General features: G+C 40.1%; 3 protein-coding genes across 9 annotated transcripts in view; 1 reads left to right on the top strand and 2 right to left on the bottom strand.

Annotated features, from left to right (window-relative positions):
• Positions 1-19752, bottom strand: part of ST3GAL4 (ST3 beta-galactoside alpha-2,3-sialyltransferase 4) — a 1054305-nt gene that overhangs the window by 455598 nt on the left and 578955 nt on the right. The window lies entirely within an intron of this gene.
• On the top strand, positions 79-9751 carry PUS3 (pseudouridine synthase 3). 4 transcript variants are annotated; one of them, XM_005667485.4, is made up of 6 exons: positions 79-107; positions 287-373; positions 7319-7739; positions 7850-8415; positions 8900-9090; positions 9233-9751. In XM_005667485.4, exons 3-6 carry the CDS (start codon positions 7365-7367, stop codon positions 9538-9540), a joined length of 1440 nt encoding a protein of 479 aa, XP_005667542.1. In that variant the 5' UTR covers positions 79-107; positions 287-373; positions 7319-7364; the 3' UTR covers positions 9541-9751.
• On the bottom strand, positions 1323-19626 carry HYLS1 (HYLS1 centriolar and ciliogenesis associated). 4 transcript variants are annotated; one of them, XM_084976590.1, is made up of 3 exons: positions 19068-19626; positions 6734-6839; positions 1323-3536 (listed from the first exon to the last, which is right to left on the bottom strand). In XM_084976590.1, exons 2-3 carry the CDS (start codon positions 6745-6747, stop codon positions 2609-2611), a joined length of 942 nt encoding a protein of 313 aa, XP_084832716.1. In that variant the 5' UTR covers positions 6748-6839; positions 19068-19626; the 3' UTR covers positions 1323-2608. The 4 variants fall into 4 exon arrangements, with proteins under 4 accessions (XP_084832716.1, XP_084832715.1, XP_020918760.1 ...); XM_084976589.1 differs by having other exon boundaries at positions 19224-19626; XM_021063101.2 differs by having other exon boundaries at positions 19524-19626.

The following is a 19752-nucleotide window of genomic DNA, read 5'->3' as shown; positions in this document are numbered from 1 at the left end:
CCCATAAAGGTGGACTACATTTCCCATGAGACCTCGGACGCGCGCGTAGAAGACGCAAAATGATTGCTTCCTGCCTCTAGAAAAGCTGCGTGGCGGAGGAGCGGAAGGTGAGCGTGTGGGTTTTGGGGTGGGTGATTTTCTGGGTTATACAAAGAGAAACGGACAAGTGGACAAATAGATGGTCTCTCTTTCCCTACCCCCTTTCTTGTACGTTGGTCTTTTCAGGAAAACACTTTTTGAGTGTGAAAATGGGACCTTGCTTAAGACTCTGTGTTTTTGTGTCTAGGGCTTTTTGGTGCTCTTTGTCAGAAACGTGCAGCAATAGGGGCTTCTTTAATTCGATTCTTTGAGAGCCCTGGAACTTCGGAGTTAAGTAAGTCTCTTCTGCCTCACAATTCTTTTTGCTCATGAAACGGAATATTAGTAGAGGTCGACATCGGGTAGTATATGGGGTGAGGAGGCATAGCAACTTTTTTCCAATTTTGGGGGAGGGGAGTTGCTATTAGTGATGATAGCACGTGTCTCCTAATCCTTTGAATATTATTCCTCCTCCCTTTTTTGGTTTAAAATAAGTTTATCATGGAGAATGCGTTTTCTTTTACTCCATTAGTTACTAATATTTTCTGTACTAAAACTTTTTAACTTCAAAAAAATACTTTGAAACTCTTGCGATGACTGTTTTGTGTTCACAGTCATGCACGCAATTCCCGCTTTGTAGTAATTTGGTGGCCCCCTTCCAGGTATTATGTGGCCGCGTGGGAACCACTGTACTTCACCCTCAGAAGGGTGTGGTGTGCTGGTGAAAGCACTGTACTGAGTCAGGAGGCTTCTTGACATGTGTCTTATTGCCTGCTTAACCCTTTTGGACTAGTTCTTTGATTAAATATTGGTTTGAACTAGATAATCACTTTGGAAACTTTGTGATTTGGTGACATTAGGCTTTGAGATTTTTGTGTATCTATATGAAGAAGGTAAATTATTGGAGTGTATTGCTGTGATTATTAAATGCCATATGGCTTTTAATTTTTAAAAAATAGGTATAAATAAAAACTGTCTTTAATCCCACCATCCAGAGTTAGATGTTGATCTTTATTTATGCCTTGGATGTACAGCATGACTGAGATCATACTGTATGATTTGTAACCTATTTGTTTCATCTAATTTTCATTTTTCCATTAGCTTCCCAATGTTGGGTAGTTTGCAGTGTTTACTTATTTGCAGTGAATGTATCTTACATATATCTTTGAGTCACTGATTATTTCTTTCTCTGATTAAATGCCTAATAATGGAACTTGGTGAATGAATGAATGATAACTTAAACATTACAGAGAAAATGTATTTTATTAGATGGTTAAGGTCATTCATTTTTGTTACACAGCTTTTTTTTCTTTGAATAACCCACTATGCCTGCTGTCACTCTTCTGGCTTAAGTGCTAAAACTGACAATCTCCAGATTTTAGGTGTTCCTCATTGGACTAGAAGCGTCAAGAACAAGGCAGAGGAGTCCCATTGTGGCTCAGTAGAAACGAGTCTGACTACTATCCATGAGGACCCAGGTTTGATCCCTGACCTGGAGCAGCAGGTTAAGGATCCGGCATTGCTGTGAGCTGTGGCGTAGGCCAGCGGTTGTAGCTCTGATTCAACCTCTAGCCTGGCAACCTCCATATGCCTTGGGTGCGGCCCTAAAAAGACAACAAAAAAAGAACAGATCCTATCTCACTAATTCTGTTCACCTTAACTTGGATCTGTTTGTAATGAATAGGCCAGATTCATTTTGGTTATTATGTCTGCATCTGGTTCCAGCTGTTAGGAGTTTGAAGTTCTGTCACAGAGTGAGAACAGCCTTAAAGTGACAGACATGGTTTCTAAGAAAATCTCAGGGGCAAGTTATAAAAAGTATGGTATTCTAGAAGTAACAAATGGAGGGGAATATATTATTTAAATAATCATGAGAGAAAACCTGGGTTAGAATCTTTTGATCATCTATCAAAAATCATTTAACACAGCTGGATTTACTATATTCCTTTAGCAATGAAGGTTATTTGTGCCGTTACATTCCTCACTTTGTGTGTAAGAGGGCAGGTTTTTGTTCTTTCCTTTAGGCTCTCTTTATTTAGGTGGTGAGAGTTTGATAGCAAGTATGATTCGAAGCAGAATCATAACCTAGGTTTGAGATCATCTTACTTTGGGAAGTATTTAAGTAAAAATAAGGTCAAGTTCACAAATTCCCAAAATTCTTTAATAGATAAGCTTACTGCCCAGCAACTTTAAAAACATGTTTAAAAAACAGCAACTCACATTGGCCAAAGGTAACAAGATTATGAAACAGAAACAGTGCTGGCTTTGCTTACTAATCCGACAAAACAGAAAGACCAGGTCTCTCTTTCTTTTTCTGGCATGATTCCTCTTGTAATTGCTGGACTTGAGTGGTAATCTGGAAGTTAAGTGGTTTCTGATACCAATGTGATACATACCTAGGAAAGACCAGTGATGGGTGAAATCCTTAATCTATAATGTTCCATGGGCTTTCAAGTTAGATCTTTCTATTTAAGTAATTGCAAACAATCCTGTGAAAGGAGAGACAGGTTTAAAAAAATAAATAAAAGACCTAAGAAGGAGAAAGAGGGAAGGGAAGCTTCTTGGGCATTACACCATTTGCAAGGTCACAACGAACACCCCAACGAAGGGCAGATCGTTTCTTCTCAGTTGGTACTAGGTAATTGTTTGGAACATATATGTGCTGAGGCTTGGGTTGGGGTTCTGCCCGACAAAGCATCTGTTCTCGGACACCCCAGCGTAATTCCTTCCTATGATCTTCACCAGGTAACCTCATTGAGTCCCAGTCTCGTTTATATTCAAAATATCGGGCTACCCGGTCTATCTTGCCACGGTTTCGGCTTAACTGGTCCAGCCTTGGGAGAATAAAGGACTTGGGTCGGCTGGCAACAATCAGGTCTTGTTCATAAGCTTGAGGTCCCATTTCTTCTCTTTGTAGATAGCAAACGAGCTGATCTTGAGAAACTCCTTGGTATTCATGGGGTAGACTAAATTTTTGTGAAATATCAACTGAGGATTCCCTGTCTTCCTGGAACTGCAGATTCATCAGCCTTTGTCTTAAGTCCCAGACATTCATGTCACTTTCTGTACCAAATTCTGATTCACTGATAATCGACTCATCCGTCACTAAAACTTCCCCACCTGGCTTTCTACGTAGTACCTTTCTCTTCATCACCGGCTTTCGGAATCTTTGGGAGGCCTCTGAGACTGCTTCTGAAGGGGCACTGCTTTCTACATGTGGGTAATGCAGCTGCACAGGAAGAGCAGGTCTCCTTCCTGGGGTTACTGAAGCTTTACTGTAGGGATCATATTGGATTGCCTGGGCTTCTCTCCTCACATCTCCCTCACCCTGCTCTGCACACATACGGGTAAAAGCTGAAGCAGCTGCTAACATTCGTTCTTCTGGATCCATATTGGCCCGTTTTTGTCCATCAGGTCCCATAAGTTCCTCCATTGCTTCCCCTATGCTGTAGGACCTTCTGTAAGAGAAAACACCGATCAGTTTTCTGATAATAACTTCCCAGCTCGTAAATCGTTCATTCCCTTGTGTACTATTTTATAGCAATCAAATGGAGAAAGAATGGCCAAGGCATTCAGAAGTACAACAGATATGGAGTTCCCGTTGTGTAGTAGAAACAAATCCAACTAATATTCATAAGAACACGATTCAATCCCTGGCCTCGCTCATTGTTAAGGATCTGGTGTTGCTGTGAGCTGTGGTGTAAGTCACAGACGTGGTTTGAATCTAGCATTGCTGTGGCTGTGATGTAGGCCAGCAGCTGTAGCTCAAATCACCCCTTAGCCTGGGTACTTCCGTATTCTGCAGGTGCAGGCCTATAAAAAAAAAAATAAAAAGGGAAGTACAACAAATATAGATTAGGACAAGGACAAGCAATATGGGAGCAGTCTGGAAGGGCCTTAATTCAGCTCTAGAAAATCTATTTATTACCTGCTTTCATTTCCATTGTCCTTATTCACTCCCTTGTTTACTGCCTGATAGTCTTGCCATCTTTAGTAGCTCTTAGGGTAGGTGAGTTCTGGCATAAGAAAAGCTTAAGAGACTAATGACATGGGGCATAATACTTAATGTATATTATGTAACTTGTACTTAGAGGGACATTTTATGTATCCAACACTTTTTTTCTGCTTTACATTTATCAGTTCATGTAGTTGTCACAACTGTGGGATAGGTACTCCTAGTATCTCCTTTTCAGATGAATAAGACGAGGCATTGAGAGACCAGTAGCCCAAGCTTACACAGGTAGTAAGTAGTAGAGCTAAAATTCTAACTCAGGCAGTCTGGCTTCATAGTCCTTGCTTTTAATCATACGAGTGATTTAATCAAAAAACTCACACAAAGTAGTAATATACACACATACACACCTTATGCCTAAGTGATAATGCGTCTTCAAGTTGCAAAACTAAGTATGTTTATCCCAGTACCCTGTCACTGAACTTTTAGTACCCAGATCAACCAGCTAAATACCCACTACGTTTCCTGACTGGATCTAGAATAGGTGTCTATCCCACTATTTCCTGTGTCCCTACTGTCTTTCTTCTTAAACTAAAAAACCTAATATATACACGGTACATTTTTTTTTTTTTTTTTTTTTTTTTTTGTCTTTTCTAGGGCTGCACCCGAGGCATATGGAGGTTCCCAGCCTAGGGGTCTAATCGGAGCTGTAGCCGCCGGCCTACACCAGAGCCACAGCAACATGGGATCTGAGCTGCATCTGTGACCTACACCATAGCTCATGGCAACACCGGATCCTTAACCGCTGAGCAAGGCCAGGGATTGAACCCACAACCTCATGGTTCCCAGTAGGATTTGTTAACCACTGAGCCACGACGGGAACTCCCACATGGTAATTTTAAGCAAAGGACTCCCAATCCCACCAAGTTTCATTCTCAAAGGCAGTTGCTTATAATTTATCCAGTAATTTTCTACATTCATTTATACACTTTTTATAGCATAAAGGAGCATATTACACAATTCTTCTGAACCTTAAAGATAGTCTTGGTGATCCAGCTATATCAGCACATGTACACTTAACTTCATTTTGTTGAAAAGTACATGGAATTCCAATGTATGGATATAATATAATTTATTCAGTCACTCCCAGTTGATTTAATTTAGACTTAGTCTTTTAAAGTTCTTAGGCCAGGGATTGAACCTGAGCCACAGCAGTGCCAGTGCCAGATCAGATCCTTAACCACTTGGCCACTAGAGAACTCCAGTCTTTTGTTCTTAAAGACAAATATCTTGTATGTTTTTACATACTTGTACAAGCATATGTGTATGTTAAATTTCTAGAAATGGAATAGGTGGGTCAAAAGATATGTGTGTGCTCAATTTTTTTATTTTTAGGGCTGCAGGAATGGCATACTGAAGTTCCCAGGCTAGGGGTAGAATCGGAGCTGCAGTTGCCAGCCTACATCAAAGCCAGAGCGACGCAAGATGATCTGAGCTGCATCTGCAACCTATATCACAGTTCACGGCAACATCAGATCCTTAACCCACCAAGCGGGGCCAGGGATTGAACTCACATTCTCATGGATGCTAGCTGGGTTTGGTTCCACTGAGTCACAACAGGAACTCCTGTGTGCCCAATTTTGACAGCCGTTGCCAAATGCCCTCTAAGGTACCCTCTCATCTTTGCAATCAGTTTGGTCAAGAAAATAGTTCTCGGAGTTCCCGTGTTGGCGCAGTGGTTAACGAATCCGACTAGGAACCATGAGGTTGTGGGTTCGGTCCCTGCCCTTGCTCAGTGGGTTAACGATCCGGCGTTGCCGTGAGCTGTGGTGTAGGTTGCAGATGTGGCTCGGATCCCGTGTTGCTGTGGCTCTGGCGTAGGCCAGTGGCTACAGCTCCGATTGGACCCCTAGCCTGGGAACCTCCATATGCCGCTGGAGCGGCCCAAGAAATAGCAAAAAGACAAAAAAAAAAAAAGAAAAAGAAAATAGTTCTCATATAAATTGGCATTTATTTAAAATGAGTAAATTTGAGAGTCTTTTCATACATTTATAAGCTTTTTTTCCTTCTTTTTATGAAGTGCTTGTTCATTTCCATTTAGCTCTCAGGTTGTTGGATTTTTTTCTTACTGACCTTTATATTGAAACTGACGTATGTATTCATGAAACATGTACCATCATTAAATTTTCCTTCCCATTTATTTACCTTCGGACTTTTTGCTGGTAGAAGCCTATTTTTAGGTAGTCACTACTTTCTTTTGTTTTCTACAGTTTCTGGGTGTATATAGTGCCTTACTTAAAAATCCCTTTTTTACTTCAAGATTATAAGAAAGTTAATCTCGGTTTTTTTGTAGTACACTTTATACTTACATTTTTTATATTTAAACTTTTATTAATTTATCATAGATATAGAAACTCAAAAGCAAAAAACTAAATGAACTGCCTAGACCTAGGTAACCTAGTCAGCCTTAGAATAGATGTGGAGATGAAATTCTGTAACTAAAGTAACCATCAGTCAAATATTGTCTAGTACTGTCCCGGTTTTATGGATGTAGTAGTTATCCTCAGATTATTAAAATAGTCCAGGAATTTCAACATTCTAAATTATATTATCCAGCTGATTTTTAACTACTAGAGGCACAGAAATCTTTTGTCGGAACATGCATTAAATTTAACTTTAAAAAGATCATGATGCTTAATTTACCTTCTTTCTGTCATCAGAATTGCTTAAAGTGAGAAAATCTTGACTCCAGATTCTACCTCCAATATGAAGCACAATCACTGACAAGTTTCTTCCATCAGGCCCCCTCCTGTTGACAGAACTGAGTATTAGATGATATAATATACAAGCCACTATTTCTGTATGAAATATTGGAAAGCAACAGAAACTTGGACTAGACATAAATATTCCATATAAACAGGTCTTATAATTAGAAAGATGGGACAAATATGACAAATCAACAAGAAATGTCTTAGGGAAAAAATATCAGTAACATCAGTCCTCAATCATCTCAGCTCATGAAGAATAAAGAAATGAAATCTACAGACATTTTCCCTAAATTCTGACAACTTAATACTAGCAAATATTTCCATTGTGAACTGGCCAGACAGGATGGAAAAGAATAATATCTGGATGATTAATCCATAATAATACAGCTAATGCTTGTATTCCTGGGCAGAATCAAAAGTCCATATCCTTTAGGCATCAAATTAAACCTTAATATACTATTTAAACATAATGGAATGATACTGACATCACCAAAATTGTTGTATCTGCTTCTCTTTTCAGACAGGGTGGACCTCTATGACTTGTTTATTCCTGGGTTTGTCTTATCATGGCTGAAAATGACATAGACAGAATCCAGACTGAGAAACTCCTAAAGAGAGTACAAGAGCTGGAGCAGGAGGTACAAAGACTTAAACAAGAACAGGCCAACAACAAGGACTCAAAAGTTAGAGAAAGTTCTTCAGGAGGTAGAAGAGCTAAGCGTGCCTTTGATTTCAGTGCTCATGGTCGAAGACATGTAGCCCTAAAGATAGCCTACCTGGGCTGGGGCTATCAGGGCTTTGCCAGTCAGGAAAACACAAGCAATACAATTGAAGAGAAACTGTTCGAGGCTCTAACCAAGACTCGACTAGTAGAAAACAGACAGACATCCAACTATCACCGGTGTGGGCGAACAGACAAAGGAGTCAGTGCCTTTGGACAGGTAAGGGCCACTGTCCTATTTCACAAAACAAGCAGTACCATTATATTATAGATGTACACACTGAGGATTCAGATTATCTCTATCTCTAAAACAATATTATTATTCTGCAGGTGATTTCTCTTGACCTACGTTCTCATTTTCTAAAGGATAAGGATTCAGAGGATATTAATTTAAAAGATGAAGTCAATGATGCCACTAAAGAGATTCGTTATACCCACATTCTCAATCGAGTGCTTCCTCCAGACATCCGTGTACTGGCCTGGGCTCCAGTAGAACCTAGCTTCAGTGCTAGGTTCAGCTGTCTTGAGCGGACTTACCGCTATTTTTTCCCTCATGCTGATTTAGACATTGTAACCATGAACTATGCAGCTCAGAAGTATGTTGGCACACATGACTTTAGGAACTTATGTAAAATGGATGTAGCCAATGGGGTGACTAATTTTCAGAGGACTATTCTGTCTGCGCAAGTACAGCTACTGAGCCAGAGCCTGGAAGAAGAGAGATGGCAAGAAGCCTTTCAGTTGTGTCAGTTTGAGGTGGTTGGCCAGGCGTTCCTTTATCATCAAGTCCGCTGTATGATGGCTGTCCTTTTTCTGATTGGCCAAGGAATGGAGAAGCCAGAGGTTATTGATGAGCTGCTGAACATAGAGAAAAATCCCCAGAAACCTCAATACAGGTAAGTTACCCCCCCCCAAAATAAAGCAACTATTGCCCTTAGAATATTTTAAAATATATCCTAACTTTCTGCCTTCATGAAGCTTTCACTCTAACTTGTAGAATTTTAGGAACATGTAGCACATAATTTTCTTCTGTCATTGTTCTATCCCTTTAGTAAGAAACAGGTGTTTGGACCAGGCCCCTTAAATAATTTTATAGCATTATGGTGGAGCCACATCAACTCACTTCTAGGTGACTTGTTACCATTGAAATTTACTCTAATATAGATCAAACCTAACCACTTGATCCATGCATGGTGTGTCGCCTTTTTTAATAAGCTATAAAGCTGTTCAAGGTTAGGGATGGTATTATATTTTCATAGCTATTAGATAGGCAATATTACAAAGTTTCCCCCTTCTTTTAACCCAACCAAGCCTCTTTTTTAAGAAATGCTGGATGGTGACTGTGTATTCTAATACTTTGTTTCTCCTCTTTCTCTCTAGTATGGCTGTAGAATTTCCTCTAGTCTTGTATGACTGTAAGTTTGAAAATATTAAGTGGATCTATGACCGGGAAGTTCAGGAGTTCAATGTTACCCACCTTCAGCAATTATGGGCTAATCATGCTGTTAAAACTCAGATGTTGTATAGTATGCTACAAGGACTGGACTCTGTGGCAGTACCCTGTGGGACAGGTATGATGGGGGAAATCCAAGAATAAAATTGTTTACCAGAATCAGTTATACAGGGTTAGGGGAGAGGTAAATTCATATAAAATTTAGAGGTGATTCTGTTGTGGTAAAGTACCTATGTAATATTTGATTGTGTATATTATAGGACCAAGTATGGATGGAGTGATAGAATGGAGAAATGTTAAGCCTGCTGTCATAAAGCAGACCAGTGCCTTTGTAGAAGGAGTGAAAATGCGCACGTATAAGCCTTTAATGGATCGGCCTAAATGCCAAGGATTAGAAGCCCGGATCCAGCATTTTGTACGTAGGGGACGCATTGAGCACCCACATTTATTTCAAGAGGAAGAAACAAAAGCCAAAAGGGACTGTAATGACACACTAGAGGAAGAAAATACTATTTTGGAGAAACCAGCAAAGAGAATTTGTGTTGATACAGAAATTAAAAGCATTTAACCATAGAAAACTCATCAAGATCTAGGAGTCATCAAAAGACCATCAAAATGGCTCAATTAACGGAGTTCTTGCCTGAACATTCTTTTATTCCTATACAAAAGAATTAAGAAGAAGGAGCAAAATGCAGTTTTACAGTGGAGATACTATATTTATGTATACCTGGAAACCTGTGCCTTGTGTTCAAATTCATTAAAGCCACATCCCCCAAGTATCAGATTTGTGCGTCTTTTTAAAAAGCAAATGAGATATTTACTGCTCATCTGAATTCTCATAAAGAGCTTTTCCCAAGTGTCAAAAATTAAAAATATAAAATTTAGTCAGTTATATATTTGATAAGCTGGTTTAGTGCCAAGCAAGATACTACCTGAAAATGAGCTAGTGGATAAAGCACAGCATCTCTTATAAAGCTCATCCAGTGCTGTATGAATTACAAATGGCTCTGTTGCATATTCTTTTTTAAACAACATTTAAACGTAACAACATGTAGTTTACCAATCTCTGGTCTAGTGGTTTAAGGAAATCTTGGGGAGATACCCAAGCTAAATCTTACAGAACAAGTGGTAGTCAATTAAAATGAGTGTAAAGCAGCAGAGCTTTAACTGTCTAAGGCAGAAAATGCAGTTTGTATGAAGGATTAAATATTACAGCATTTGTGGAGTTCCCGTCGTGGCCCAGTGGTTAATGAATCCGACTAGGAACCATGAGGTTGTGGGTCCAATCCCTGGCATTGCTCAGTGGGTTAAGGATCCGGCATTGCTGTGAGCTGTAGTGTAGATCGCAGACGCGTCTCAGATCCTGCGTTGCTGTGGCTCTGGTGTTAAGCCGGCAGCTACAGCTCTGATTCGACCCACAGCCTGGGAACCTTCATGTACCGCAGGTGCGTCCCTAGAAAAGGCAAAAAAAGATCCAAAAAAAAAAAAAAAAAAAATTACAGCATTTGCATTCAGTTAATTATAAATACAGTAGTATGGGTTCAGAGTGACAACAGCACGGTTAGGAGAGGTTTAGAGCTTGTAGGCCTTCCTAAAAAAGCTTAGATTTTATCTTGAGAGATCACTGGAAAAAAAAAATAAAAGCCAGAATTGTGTAGCAGAAATATTGCTCTAGGTATACTGTGCATGGTAAGAGGGCAAGACATTGGGGCCAATTAGGAGACTGTTGGGTCAATCAAGAAAACAGATGACAGCTTAGACTAGATTTGCAGAAAAGGGAATGGCGAGAAGTAGGTGATTTTGAGATTAAAAAAGGAGAGGCAACAGGACCTTGTGGTTAAGTGAGTGTGAGATTCAAAACAGGGGCCTTTCAGGATAACTCCTACATTTCAGAATTAAGCACATTCTTGAGAGACACACTAGTACAGGAAAATGAGGTGGGGCTTTGCTTGTTCACAAAGTTGGTAAATAACCCTCAAAGTACTACTTATAAACACCAATATTTATTCAAAAGAGTTTAAGTTCTCTTAAACAATACATTATCCTTGGAGTTCCCATCGTGGCACAGTAGAAACAAATCTGACTAGAAACCATGAGGTTGCGGGTTCGATCCCTGGCCTTGCTCAGTGGGTTAAGGATCTGGTGTTGCCATGAGCTGTGGTGTAGGTCACAGACGTGGCTCGGATCCCACGTTGCTGTGGCTCTGGTGTAGGCTGGCAGCTACAGCTCTGATTGGACCCGTAGCCTGGGAACCTCCATATGCCGCAGATTCGGCCCTAGAAAAGTCAAAAAGACAAAAAAACGAAAACAAGAACCCACCAAAACACAATACATTATCCTTTATAGCAATTAAAATAATAAACATCAAAGTAAATGAACTCAGACATTCTGTCTCAATAGTAACAATTTCCTCACTACAGAGTTTATTGCTTATCCAAATATATGATAAACTAGGAGTTCCCATCATGGCTCAGTGGTTAACAAACCTGACTAGTAACCATGAGGTTGAGGGTTCGATTCCTGGCCTTGCTCAGTGGGTTAAGGATCCGGTGTTGCCGTGAGCTGTGGTGTAGGTTGCAGACATGGCTCGGATCCTGCGTTGCTGTGGCTTTGATATAAGCTGGCAGCTATAGCTCTGATTAGATCCTTAGCCTGGGAACCTCCATATGCTGTGGGTGCAGCCCTGAAAAGACAAAAGACAAAAAAATAAAAAAATAAATGTGATATACTATATGAGATCCAAAGTTTTATTTACCCACCAACAAATCATTGGCTTGTTCCTTCCTATATTCGAAACTCCAGGTATAGAAATACAGTTTATATCCTCAAGCTACTAGCTAAACTATAACTAACATATGGGACAATGAGAAACAATACTAAGATAGAAATGGTACACTAATGCTCAGTAGTGTGTAGGCCACAGAAAGAAGACTTCACTGAAAGAGTTCCAAGTTTAGAAAATAAAATAGTATAAGGAAAATGAAGTGACCTTGTAGTTTTTTAAGAGTAAGAAGATATAATATCTTTTACATTCTAGCAGACTAGGAACCAGAAAAGATGTCCATTTTAGAGTTGGAGAAATAGTTGGACAAAGTAAAATTTTTTCTTTTTCTTTTTCTTTTTTTTGTCTTTTTGCCATTTCTTGGGCCGCTCCTGTGGCATCTGATTCAACCAGGCTAGGGTTGAATCAGAGCCATAGCCGCTGGCCTGCACCAGAGCCACAGCAACACGGGATCCGAGCCGTGTCTGCAACCTACACCACAGCTCACGGCAACACCAGATCCTTAATCCACTGAGCAAGGCCAGGGATTGAACCCAAAACCTCATGGTTCCTAGTTGGATTTGTTACCACTGAGCCATGACGGGAACTCCAAAATTTTCTTCTAAATAGCCAATCTAGGTCCTCTGGAGCTTGAATTCACGTCTTGGTTTTTGGGACTTGATCTGCCAACATTTCATAATGCCCTAAATATTCTTAAAAATAATGCTGCTTTCTCCTTTCATTTTGATGTAAAGATCTTTTTGTTTTTAGCATAATCACTGAGCATAACCAAATATCCTCACTTACACATGTTAAGGGCAAACCAAAGCATTTTATTTTTTAACTTCCTGCCTTATTTCAATATACCTTCACTGGCATTAGTTTTTAAGTCAAAGAAAACCCTAGAAAAGGACAGAGTTTAGGAATCACTCATTTAAAAAATAATCAACTCTAAAGAAATGATGCATGAGACAAAAAGCGTAACTAAAAAGCCATACTTAGATTCTAAGAAACTAAAGAGAGAACCAGGGCCCCCAAATGTAACTTTGCAAAATTACTTCATTTATATGTATTATTAATACATTGTATAAATTCTAAAATCAGACCCATGGTAGGGACTAAATAAAAGTGAGAAGGAGGGCTTAGCTCTTATTTTCCTCATTGAAAAAATGGATGGAATTATTTCAGTAGGTTGTAAAGTTTAAATGAGATTTTATATATATACATATACAAGTATATATGTTCCATATGTAATATATATATTAACATGTAAGATAAGTTACATATATATTATATATATATGGTGATATCTGATAAGTGTTACATCAGTCATTTTAGTGTTCATGCAACACAAAACTACCTACTAAAAAGTAAACATAGGGAGTTCCCTGGTGCCCTACTGGTTAAGGATCCAGCACTGTCACTGCTGTGGCTCAGTCCTTGGCTGGGAAACTTCTACATGCCTCAGGTGCCATCAAAAAAAAAAAAAAAAAAAAGTAATGAAGTTAGGGACAGAGATGGAACAGTACTCTCTGATGGGCTGGGAGGATTTCCCACCTTAAAACCCAAAGAGATTTTTTTTTTTTAACTGCATTGTGTACTATACAGTGATTAACATGTTTTCTTTGTAGGTAAATTATTGTATACTTTTTCCCCCGCAAACGTTTAAAGATAGGTGTTTGCAAATAAAATATAAAATTGAATACACTGTCAGTTCTCTTTAATATAAAGAACTTATTATAGTCCTTCTTCTTTAGTTAGGGGGAAACTTTAACATGGAAGCTAGAACAGTTTATATTTTGTAGATAAATACAGATAATATTGACCAAAATACCCAAAAGTACCTTCTCTTCAAAAATCTTAAGCAATTCAGTGTTCCATGTTTAGCTAGAGAAAGATTTCCAGGGTGGAAGGGGAAGATTTTAAAACTGGAATAGAGGGGCTGGGTCACTAGTTAGATCCTAAACTTTGCTGGGAGGCTACTGCAGCATTAGAACAAATATCTCTACCTTTAGTAAGGTAAGCATGAAGCTTCAAGAACCACAATATTAGAACAAAAGAAAACAAAACACTCTTTAAAAAAGATCCTAAGAGACAACAAACTGGCGGAAATACTCTAACAGGTTCAAAATCACCAATTCAATTTCCTCTCAGAAAGCTGTAACACACCAACAGAACAGGGAAAAAGACAAATGATTTGCCAAATAAATAATGACTAATAAACATACAAAAAGATGTTTTATCTCAATAATGCAAATAAAAACATTAAGCTATCCTTTTAGACTGGTAAAATTTTTCAATACTCATGAGACGGGATTAAGATGGCAGAGTAGAAGGAATGGAGCTCATCTTCTCTCATAAGAACAACAAAATTGGAGTTCCCGTCGTGGCGCAGTGGTTAACGAATCCGACTAGGAACCATGAGGTTACGGGTTCGGTCCCTGCCCTTGCTCAGTGGGTTAATGATCCGGCATTGCCGTGAGCTGTGGTGTAGGTTGCAGACGCGGCTCGGATCCCACGTTGCTGTGGCTCTGGCGTAGGCCAGTGGCTACAGCTCCGATTCGACCCCTAGCCTGGGAACCTCCATATGCCGCAGGAGCGGCCCAAAGAAATAGCAAAAAGACAAAAAAAAAAAAAAAAAATTACAACCAACTGCTGAACAACCTTCAACCAAATGGACTGGAAACTTTCAAAAAGATATCCTACTCCAGAAGACTAGAGGAGGCCACATCAAGACTGGAGGAGGGGCAATTATGCAATATAAGCAACCCCGTACCCTCCAGGTGCGCAGCTGGAAAGTAACTGTATCACAGAGAATCCTACAAGAGTGAGAGTTCTGAGCCCCACATCAGCTTCCCAAGCCTGGGGACCTGGCATTGGGAGAAGGAGCCCTTCTAGCATTTGGCATTGAAGGCCAGGGGGGCTTTTGCGCAGGAGCTCCACAGACTGCGGCAAATGGAGACCCCATTCTTGAAAGATGCACACAGGCTTTCATGTGCACTGGGTCCCAGGGCAAAGCAGAGACTCCATAGGAATCTGGGTCAGACCTGACTGCAGTTCTTGGAGGATCTCCTGGGAAAACAGGGGGTGACTGTGGCTTGTTGTGGGGGAGAGACATTGGAAGCAAAAGTCTCTAGAATCATCATCAGCATGTGTTGCTCACATTTTGGAAAAAATCTGGCCTCACCATCAGTGCTGAAAAGCCCCAGGCCAAACTATAATCCAGCTCTACTCATCAGTAAACCAGCTCCCTAAAGACACCCCCCCCCACCCCTGCCAAAGCACACAGCCACCTCTAATCTCACCCAGAGACAAAGCCCCACCCACCAGAGGGATAAGAATCAGCTCCACCTACCAGTGGGCAGGCACCATTCCCTTCCATCTGGAAGCCTACAGCAAACCCCATACCAACTTCAGCCAAAAGGTGGGGAGAGGGGGTACAGATATCAGAAGCAAGAGAGGCTACAACTCTTGTCTGCAAAAAGGAGACCACACTGAAAATCTATACAAAATGAAAAGCAGAGAATTATGACTCAGATAAGGGAGCAAGAAAAACCCCAGAAAAACAGCTAAGTGATCTGGAGATTATCAACCTCTACAAAAAAGACTTTAGACTGATGATAGTGAAGATGATTCAAGATACTGGAAATAAACTGGATGCAAAGATTGATAAATTACAAGAAACACTGAGCAAAGAAATACAAGATTTAAGGATTAAACCAGCAGAGATGCAAAATACAATAACTGAAATAAAAAATTCATTAGAAGCAAACAACAACAGAATATAGGAGGCTTGATTTATTTGTACAGAAGAACGGATAATTGAGGTTGAGGACAGACTAGTTCCATTATTGTTCCATTACTGATGTGGAACAGAAAAGAGAAAAAAGAACATAGGAGGCTTGATTTATTTGTACAGAAGAACGGATAATTGAGGTTGAGGACAGACTAGTTCCATTATTGTTCCATTACTGATGGGGAACAGAAAAGAGAAAAAAGAACATAGGAGGCTTGATTTATTTGTACAGAAGAACGGATAATTGAGGTTGAGGACAGACTAGTTCCATTATTGTTCCATTACTGATGGGGAACAGAAAAGAGAAAAAAGATTGAAAAGAAATGAAGACAGTCTAAGAGAACTCTAGGACAACATTAAACACCACCAACATCCATATTATAGGGGTGCCAGAAGGAGAAAAGAGAGAGAAGGGGCCAGAAAAAATATTTGAAGAAATAATAGCTGAAAACTTCCCTAACATGGGAAAGGAATCACTCACTAAAATCCAGGAAGCACGAGTACCATATAAAATAAACCCAAAGAGGAACACCCCGAGACAAATATTAATCAAACAGACCAAAATTAAATACAAAGAGAAAATAGCTGAAAGCAGCTAGGGAAAAGAAATAAATAACATACAGGGGAACCCTGTTAGGTTATTGGCTGATTTTCAGCAGAAACTCTGGAAGCCAGAAGAGAATAGCATGATATAAAGTGATGAAAGGAAAAAAACCTTCCACCAAGATTACTCTACCCAGCAAGTCTCCCATTCAGATTTGAAGAAGAAATCAAAAGCTTTACAGATAAGCAAAAGCTAAGAGAATTTAGCACCACTAAACTAGCTTTACAACAAATACTAAAGGAACTTCTCTAGGTGGAAAAAAAGGGGCCACGACTAGAAACAAAAATATTACAAATGACAAGGCTCACCAGTAAAGGCATACATACACATACAGTAAAGGAAGGAAATCACTCACACACAAATATGCTATCAAAATCAGAAATTGTGAGAAGAGGAGGGTACAAATGCAGGACACTGGAGATGCACTTGCAAGTAAGAGACCAACAACTATACACACTCCTCTATCAAAACTTCAGGGTAAATACAAACCAAAAATCTACATTAGACACACACACAAATAAGAAAAAACAACTCAAATACAACACTAAAGATAGTCATCAAACCACAAGAGAAGAGAACAAGAAGGGAAGGGAAGAAAAAAGAGCAACAAAAACAAATCCAAACAGTTAACAAAATGGCAATAAGAACATACATATCAATAATTACCCTATAAGGAGTTCCCGTCGTGGCGCAGTGGTTAACGAATCCGACTAGGAACCATGAGGTTGCGGGTTCGAGCCCTGCCCTTGCTCAGTGGGTTAACGATCCGGTGTTGCCGTGAGCTGTGGTGTAGGTTGCAGACGCGGCTCAGATCCCGCGTTGCTGTGGCTCTGGCGTAGGCCAGTGGCTACAGCTCCGATTGGACCCCTAGCCTGGGAACCTCCATATGCCGCATGTGCGGCCCAAAGAAATAGCAAAAAAAAGACAAAAAAATAATAATAATAATAATAATTACCCTATAAGTAATTATAAGTAAATGGACTAATGTCCCAAAAGACATAGACTGGCTGAATGGATACAAAAACAAGACCCAAGTATATGCTGTCTTCAAGAGACCCACTTCAGTTCTAGGGACACATACAAATTGAAAGTGAGAGGATGGAAAAAAATATTCCATGCAAACGGGAATCAAAAGAATGCTGGAGTAACAATACTCATGCCAGATAAAATAGACCTTAAAATAAAGAATATTATAAGAGACAAAGAAGGGCATTACATAATGATGAAAGGATTAATCCGAGAATATATAACAATTGTAAATATATATGCCAATATAGGATCACAATATATAAGACAACTGCTAACAATCTTAAAAGGAGAAATCAACAATAACACAATGATAGCGGGGGATTTTAACACCCCACTTACAGCAATGGACAGATCACCCAGACAAAAAAATCAACATGGAAACACGGGCCCTAAAATGAAGCATTCAACCAGATGGACTTAATAGATACTTATAGAACATTCCATCCAAAAGCAGCAGAATACACATTCTTCTCAAAAGTACACACAAAACATTCTCTAGGATTGATCACATTCTGAGCCACAAATCAAGCCTCAGTAACTTTAAGAAAATTGAAATCATACCAAGCATCTTTTCTAGCCACAATGCTATAAGACTGGAAGTCAACAACAACAAAAACTGCAAAAAACACAAACACGTGGAGACTAAACAACATGCTATTAAACAACCAATGGATCACTGAATAAATAAAAAAGGAAATTAAAAAATACCTAGAAGCAAATGAAAACAAAGACACGACACTCCAGAACCTATGGGATGCAGCAAAAGCAGTTCTAAGATGGAAGGTTACAGCAATACAACCCTACCTCAGGAAACGAGAAAAAGCTCAAATAAACAACCTGACTTTACATCTAAAGCAACTAGAGAGAGAACAGACAATACCTAAAGTTAGCAGAAGGAAAGAAATCAAAGATCAGAGCAGAAATCAATGAAATATAAATGAAGAAAATGATAGAAAAGATCAATGAAACTAAAAGCTGGTTCTCTGAAAGATCAACAATATTGATAAACCCTTAGCCAGACTTATCAAGAAAAAAAGACGACCTTCAAACCACGAGCATTTGAAAACGGGAAATAAGAATATGAGAAATAAGAATCATGGTGTCGGAGGTATGTTGATAAGAGTCATCTTATGGATGCTCCATTCAATGGGTGGTTCATTGAATAAAGACATTATCTTCTACTTCACATTTATCTGCTACCACACTAATGTGTCTAGAGAGAGAAGAATCTGAATCTAGTCTCCAGCCTTGCTGCCTTATTAAAGCTTTTTTGTTGTTTGTTTTTAAAGAATAGTGTTTAGCTGACTGCTTCGTGATTTCTCCAATTTGGAAAAAAAAAAGACTACTGTCTAATGCCAGTTACACACACATAAAGCCAGAACATTTGGGAAAACAAATGTCCATTATTAGGGCATAGGTTAAACAATACATGGTATAGTACAATCATAGCAAGAAACAGCATGCACGCCCATTAATAATGATAATGCATATCTACATTTCACATGGACACTTCTAAAACAGGGACTAAATAAGGCCTAATCTGCTTTGTAAGTGAATATGCTTTGCTATATTCAAAACACACAATTATATTAAAACGAATGCATTTTATAATCATCTAAACATATATTCATAATGACATCTGAAGTAAATCCAAATATGAACAATGGATTTGATCCGTAGCTGATCTAATCTAGAGTATTTCCTTTCTTTTCTATGTGTACTTAATAGCGCTTGGATTTATTTCTAAAAACAATGAGACTGTATAATTTTTATAACCAGAAAAAAAAAGGGGTTTCCGTTCTGGGAGGACCATAGGGTTCTTCAATTTTACACGCTATCCTAACTCAGGGAAAGAGCTGCCTGCACTGTGACATCCAGAAGAAGTTCACAAAAGGTGTGACTAACTGGAGGGTAAGTAGACTTCTCACAACCACAACTAAGAGTCTGCTCCAGCTGACACGGGGCGTGGTGACCCTCTCCGACGCTCCGGGCCTCCGGGAAAGCTGGTTCCTTTTGCGGGCACCCGTCCCCGCCTCCCCCAGGCCCCTCGACCAGGTCCACCTCGCAGAGCACGACTATGGGGATCCTCGCTGTTGCAGCAGCTGGGCGGGCAGCTCATCGTGACCTCGAGGGGTTGGGCGCGCCAAGAGCGCCGACGACGCCGCTCACTCGTCCTTAGGAGGCCGAACACCTGGGCTCGTCCGGATGGTCAAGGCTCGGCCCAATACGCCGGTGGGAAGAGCAACCAGGGAAGGAACACTCCAACCCCAGGTTACTCAGAACTCGATCTCTCCACAGCTGCGAGAGGTGGGCAACCATCGGAGGCCCGTGCATCACTCCTCCCCGCCTTGGCGCGCTTACCGGTCCCACCAGGGTCAGCCAGCCGCAGAGACTCCTGCCACCAAACTTACCGCAGACCCGCAGATTTCGGTTAGCGTCCCACAGCTCGCGCAGGCGCACAGTCAGCAAATGCGCCCGGGCTGCCGTTAACCGCCTGGCCTCCAAGGTTTAAACCTAAGAGCGAATGGCCCTCCTCGGCCCCTCCCTCCTCCTTCCTATTGGCCCAGAGGGCGAACGGCTCCCAATACTG

The sequence above is a fragment of the Sus scrofa genome, chromosome 9 (genome assembly GCF_054392235.1).
Source record: "Sus scrofa isolate SSC_HxYL_T2T_F1_AM1 chromosome 9, Sscrofa_HxYL_maternal_Yorkshire_Landrace_v2.0, whole genome shotgun sequence".
NCBI lineage: Eukaryota > Metazoa > Chordata > Mammalia > Artiodactyla > Suidae > Sus > Sus scrofa.
The sequence above is the reverse complement of the archived record's forward strand: the minus strand, read 5'-3'. Positions and strand labels throughout refer to the sequence as shown.

Bases quoted from the DNA above. Each gene is read 5' to 3' on its own strand.
- PUS3 (XM_005667485.4), top strand. From the start codon at position 7,365: ATGGCTGAAAATGACATAGACAGAATCCAGACTGAGAAACTCCTAAAG. The intron at 8,416-8,899 runs GTAAGTTACCCC...CTTTCTCTCTAG, and splicing joins CCCCAGAAACCTCAATACAG to TATGGCTGTAGAATTTCCTC. The intron at 9,091-9,232 runs GTATGATGGGGG...TGTATATTATAG, and splicing joins GGCAGTACCCTGTGGGACAG to GACCAAGTATGGATGGAGTG.